The sequence below is a fragment of the Pteropus vampyrus genome, unplaced genomic scaffold (assembly GCF_000151845.1).
Source record: "Pteropus vampyrus isolate Shadow unplaced genomic scaffold, Pvam_2.0 Scaffold380, whole genome shotgun sequence".
Lineage (NCBI taxonomy): Eukaryota > Metazoa > Chordata > Mammalia > Chiroptera > Pteropodidae > Pteropus > Pteropus vampyrus.
This window is the reverse complement of record NW_011889161.1, coordinates 412,527-418,367: the sequence shown is the minus strand read 5'-3', so window position 1 is coordinate 418,367 and position 5,841 is coordinate 412,527. Positions and strand designations below refer to the sequence as shown.

The 5,841-nt window shown below is 60.6% G+C and overlaps 1 protein-coding gene across 3 annotated transcripts in view; it reads left to right on the top strand.

Moving 5' to 3' along the window:
* The first annotated feature begins 5,064 nt into the window (after window positions 1–5,064).
* Window positions 5,065–5,841, top strand: part of CRYAA (crystallin alpha A) — a 4,084-nt gene continuing 3,307 nt past the window's right edge. Inside the window, exons 1-2 of one of the 3 annotated variants that reach the window (XM_023523186.1) lie at window positions 5,103–5,291; window positions 5,391–5,459. In XM_023523186.1, coding sequence (XP_023378954.1) covers window positions 5,103–5,291; window positions 5,391–5,459 — 258 coding nt within the window. Of the gene's footprint in view, window positions 5,292–5,390; window positions 5,478–5,841 lie in introns of all 3 variants that reach the window. The other 2 variants (XM_023523185.1, XM_011379974.2) reach the window with 2 other exon arrangements.

Here is a 5,841-nt window from a genome sequence, read left to right as displayed (position 1 = left end):
TTAAAATGAAATAAAACCTGCAGGTTCTGAGGGTCCTGTCTTCTCCATCCTCCTTTAAAACTGTAGACTTCCTGAGAAAACTTCCGTGGGAGTCCACTTTTCCGCTTGGGAATAATAAGGAGGAGCACATGAGGGCCGCCCGCAGTGAGGGGCCTTCACGGAGCCGTGTGGTCCTCGGAGCCGTGTGGTTCTCGGGGTTCCAGCCGGCGCAAGGCGTCCAGCGCTCGGGGCCGGGGCCTCTGCCCCGGGTTGGTTCACACAGTGGCCCGGCCTGAGGGGAGGGACGGGACGCATGGGACCGCCCTCTCCCACATCCTGCAGCGTGGACTGCGGCCGCAGGCCACAGGGTCCAGTCCACCCTCGTGGAACTGCAAGAAGCTTCTAGGATGCCGGCAAGTAGCCGAGCGCCGGCGGGGGGGGGACCCCAAGGCCAGCTGTGTACCCTGCGCATTTGACACCCAGAGTAGGTCACCGGTTTTTGAACACTCCCTTCTCCATATGACAAAATTATTTCCAGTATAATCATGCAAAACCAAAATCCTGTTCTTTAAAACAAACGAGGAGCAATGAAAAAGAAGAATATGTTTCAATATTCCCCAACTTCAGTGAAATGGTTCACGTGGGAACTAACGTCCGCACTGAAATGTTACACCTCACAGCTTGCACGCGGGTTCGTGGCCTTAAAATTAAACATCCGATACAAGCACCAGGCGGTCACACGACGACAGAACCGAAATCACGCGATGATAGAACCGAAATCACGCAATGATAGAACCGAAATCACGCGATGACAGAACCCAAACAACTCCAGCTCTGAGTCTTCACGGGGCCGTCGCCGTTGACCTGGAACCTCCCGCTTCAGCCCCCCAGAGGCGGGAGGTGAGAACGGGCCCGGTCAGTTCCCCGCCTCTGAAACCTTCCCCGAAGCAAACGTGGCAGGCGGGGGACAGGGAGTCCTCTGGACGACTCCACGTGGCAGCTGTCCACGAAAGGACGAGGAAGGAAACTGCTGGCTTGAGTACTCCGCGCCGAAGCCGGGTCCCCCTGCCGTGTCGGTGTGAGCGGGCTGCCGTCATCTCCCTGCGTCCTCACGTGCTCGTCCCTCTGTGTCTGCGTCCCGATCTCCTCCTCCCACAAGGACCCCAGTCGCTGGATAAGGGCCACCCTAGCAGCCTCACTTAACTTAGTCGTCTCTCGAAAGGACCCATCTGCAAACATGGGCACAGTCTGGGGTGCCGGGAGCTAGGACGTCAACATATAAATTTTGGAGGACACATTTCAGCCTGTAACACCTACTCTCTAAAACCCGTGACCGCAAACCGACACTCAGCCATTTACTGAGCAGAGTAGCAGAGGGATGAAAAACTGGCACCTCCCGGCCACATGCCAGCCCAGGCGGACCCAGGCGGCGCTCTGCCTTCTGGCTTCCCTGTCAGCGAGTGTCCTCCGCACGGACTAGCAGAGCCACGGGCTTAGGTTTTGCTGGCGATTTTACTGTTTAAAAGCCGCCAGCAGTGCGGTCGCGTGTGCTGAGCGTAAGATGCCTGCCTCGTGCCCCACGGAGAAGGTCCACGTGCTGGGAAGCTCCGTTCCGGTGCTTGGTGGCGCTGGTGGCTGAGGGTTCAACGTCAACGCATCGACAGCCATATTAAAGTAGGTCTTTAAACCGAAACACACGCCAGGCGAGGTGATTTCCTGACCGCTGACAAACCCCTTGTGACCGGAGGCCGGCCGGAAGCCGAGCCTGTTCCTCTCACGAGCGATGGTTCGGTGCTTCCCGATTCACTGTCCAGCAACTTCGGGAGACATAGTCCCTGGGAATAAGGAGGACGGACCGCATCACTGGCGTGTCGGTTGCTCAGAACTCAGACTAACCAAGGAGCAGCTGCGTTTTGCAGGGGCGTCATGAGAGTCGTTCGCGCCTGTGTGTCATGAAAAGTCCCTGGACCCTTAGTTGGTTTTATGATCGTTTTAAATCTCTGCAGACACCGCACCCCCCTCAGCGCATGGCCAAGCTCCCTCCTGCCACCTTCGGCATGTCATGGCTTCGAAGTGGCATATTCGACGTGACTTCGGGGAGGAACCCAGGCCCAAGGCCAAAGGGTCTTGCTTTCCCAGGATCCGGGATGGTGAGTGGCTGGGCCGTGTGGAGGCCGGGGTTCGAGGTGAGAGTGGATTCACACATGCGGGTCGGAACCAGCACGCTGTCCCCCATCGCTCCCCGTCCCTTTTCTGCAAAGCGCTCCTTGCCATCTGCTATGATGTGTGTTTACTTGCTCTTCGTTTGCTGTTGGTCTCAACCCACCAGGATGTCAGCCCACAAAAGCAGGGACCTTGCTTAAAGCTTTGCGTATCAACCGATATCAGTCGATGCATGAAGACATTTTTCATGCAGCAAACTCTGGGGCCAAGGGACCCACAGGTCTGGCCTTGCAGGAGAGGTCAGTGAACCTGGAGATAAAATCAGATGGCCTCGGACGACTGACCGAGATGTACGTTGACTCGAAAGAGGTCATGGGTTTGGGTAGTGCGAGTTGGCACTGACCGCTACTGGCTAGCCTTTCCGTAAGCCGGGGGTCCCGCGGGACGGCACACCCCATCACACGCTTCCCTCCCTGCGGCCGGAATGAGAGTGGCCTCCCACGCCTGCCACTGTCCTTGCATGGCGACGGGGCAGTGAGGCTGCTCAGCACAGCCTGGCTCCCCGGCTGGGCCTCGCACCCGCAGCGTCCTTATAGGAGGGAGGCGGCAGGGGGCAGCCGGAGGGATGGTGGCGACGACTCCACCCACCATCGCTGCCTCTGAAGATGGGGGAGGGAAGGTGAGGGCCGCGGGCGGCTTCTTGGAGCTGGAGAAGGCAGAGACACACTCTCCCTTGGAGCTCCCTGAAGGAGTCTCCGCTGGCCCCTCAATTCGAGCCCAGGGAGACCCAGTTTGGATTCCCAGTTTGGATTTCTGCCCTCCAAACGGCAAGGCGGTTTGTCGCAGCAGCCGCAGGACCCGGATTGGCACCAGGCCGGGATGGTGCCTGGGGCGCTGCTTCCGTCCATGCCCTTGCTCAGGGCTGCGCCTGGGTGCCGGCTCCGACGGGGGCCTGGCCCGCTCTGTGGCGGGTGCCGCCACGCCCCACGGAGGCCTCTGCTCCCGCCGGCCCACGGCACGTGCGTTCCCCAAACTCAAGGCGTGTGAGGAGTGTGAGTGAGGGCCGGGGGGACCTCTGCTGACCCATGGCCGCCCTGAGCCGTGGAGCCCGCGGGACGAGGTTGCGCCTGGCCCGCGGGTCGGCCCCTCAGCCCGATCTCTGCCTGTTGGAGCGACCACATGGGGGCCGGGTGTAGGGTGGGGAGAGCAAGGCACTCCCCTCAGTGCCACGTCAGGGGACAGCAAAACTATGCAGCCATCAGGATAAATCACGTCTTACTGCGGTGTTTTAAAAAGTCAAAGTAGATGCACAATATTCGCGTTGAAAAAAATATCAAAATTTTAAATAAAGACAGAGTCAACACTGCTGACTTTTCCTCCTGTCTCGAGCTCCGGTGTGGCTCCGCCCAGCCCTGGCTGGTCCTGCTGGCCCTGTGCCACGAAGGACCCAGCCAGATGGACGCCTGTGCCCCTTCCCGCCCCTTCCTGTCTCTCCCTGTGCCTGTGAGCAGGCAGCCAACACTGCGTAGTTCCGCCCACTGTTCTGCTCACACCTCTGCCCCCAGGTTGACCCCAGCCTGGGCGGGAGGCCTGCGCTGAAGCCCCCTCCCCTCCTCCAAGTCTGGCAGTCTGGGCACACAGGTTAAACTTCCTAACCCCACTGTCCCGGTCTGTGAACTAGGGGGTGTTGGGACCTACTTGCCACATACGGTGGCATTTCCAGATTTTCCAGGGCCCTTAAACCTCCCCCTCCCCCAGCCGGCCAGTGCTAGGCACCCAGCAGGCGCTCAGAAAAGCGGGAGGAAGGGTTTGCTAGGGAGCCCAGCTGGTTAGGGGAGATGGTTAGGGGTGCTCTGAGATTCCCACTTCAAACAGCGATTCCATTTTGGGTGCATCAGCTACAATCTGCTCACACACCAGGTAGACGTGCTCTTTCCTGCAGAGCTAGGTCCAGGGCTGGGAGGTGAATTGGCAAAGCTCTCTGGCTGGTCTGAGCGTGCCCGCGTTCGACAAACACCAGCTTCTCACTGTCCGGATCGTGCGTTAAACAGCTTTCTCCATAGACGGAATGGCATCTGTCTATGACACTGTGGGTGGGGTACGTATAGTGCTCCCCTGAGGCCCAGCTACTGAAAAACATCAAAAGTCTTAAAACTGGGAAACATCGAAAGCCTGAAAGCCAATGGGTGACAGGCTCCGCCGCCGGGGATGAGTCCCGAGCAGTAACTGGATGGGGCCACGGAGACAGGAACCAAACAAGAGCCAGGCCGTGCGGATGACGGTGACGGCACGGACGAGTCACAGGCCTGACAGGCCACCTGGCTTAAGGGCCATGGTGTCACCGTGCCCAGGGGAGGACCACGTTCACAGGGATGACGCCGGGGTGAGCCGGGGGGTGGGCTCCCTTTGTAAAGCCACACCGCCCGCCTGTTCACGCACACGCAGACCCCGGCACAGGGGACCCTGTGCAGGAACAACAGGCCTTGTTATTGTTTGGTATTTTCTGTCTTTCCCGAGACTTCTACAAATATGCAGAATTTTTGCTGTCAGGAAGAGGTAACAGGTGATTCTGTTCTGAAAAGCGGTGCACCCTCACCCCAGGCGCTGGGGCCTCTGGGGCCACTTGTCTAGTCCCCTGTATCTCAATCTCCCAGACGATGAGCCTTCGCCACCCCCCGAGAGTGGGCACTGAGCCTCGCAGAGACGCCCAGGGACTGCCATCCTCCTGGCGTCCAGGGCTCCGTGCTGGCCAGTGCCCAGGGCTGGGAGCGGCGGCCACGTTTCTGCTGACGGGGCAGCCTCCCTCCTGAGCTCACGCGTTCCAGACAAATCCCCCTAATGCCCGCATTCTGCCCCAGGCGTATATAGGGCGGCCGGCGCCCCGGCTTCCCAGTGTGCTGCCCAGAGGCCCCCTGCCTGAGTCCCGCCAGCCCCGGGTGCCTGCAGTGCCGACAGCCAGCATGGACATCGCCATCCAGCACCCCTGGTTCAAGCGCGCGCTGGGGCCCTTCTACCCCAGCCGGCTGTTCGACCAGTTCTTCGGCGAGGGCCTCTTCGAGTACGACCTGCTGCCCTTCCTATCCTCCACCATCAGCCCCTACTACCGCCAGTCCCTCTTCCGCACCGTGCTGGACTCCGGCATCTCCGAGGTGAGGCGGCGGGTGCTCCACAGCTCAGCCCCCCGAGCCTCCGGGGAGGGGTCAGGGAGGGAGCCGCCTGGGCCCGACGCTGTCTTTTCCTCCCATCAGCTCATGACCCATATGTGGTTTGTAATGCACCAACCACATCCTGGAAGCCCCAAGAGCAACCCCACCAAGGCAAGTTCGATGGCAGACGCGAGCTGTGTGTCCAGCGGCTGCCCCGCTTCCCCTCCGGCAGGAAGCCTGGGTGGGGGGGTGCTGCCCGAGATCCCCAGAGGAGGGCCTCCCACCTGAAGCCCTCCGCGGCCAGCAGAGCTGCAGAGAGTAGGCTCGTCCCGCGTCTGCCCAGGTGCCCGAGGCCAGGCCCAAGGGAAGGTGACGAGAGCCACCAGCCCCCGCTCCTTGAGCTGAGACTGACCGCAGGTCAACAGTCCCACCACCTGAAAACAGCGCCAATCCACTTGGGGCCAAAAGAGCCCACGGGAATATTCTGGGCGCGTGCAGTCAGGAGAGACGCAGGGAAGGGGTCTGTGAGCCGCACAGCGGGCGGCCTGGCCAG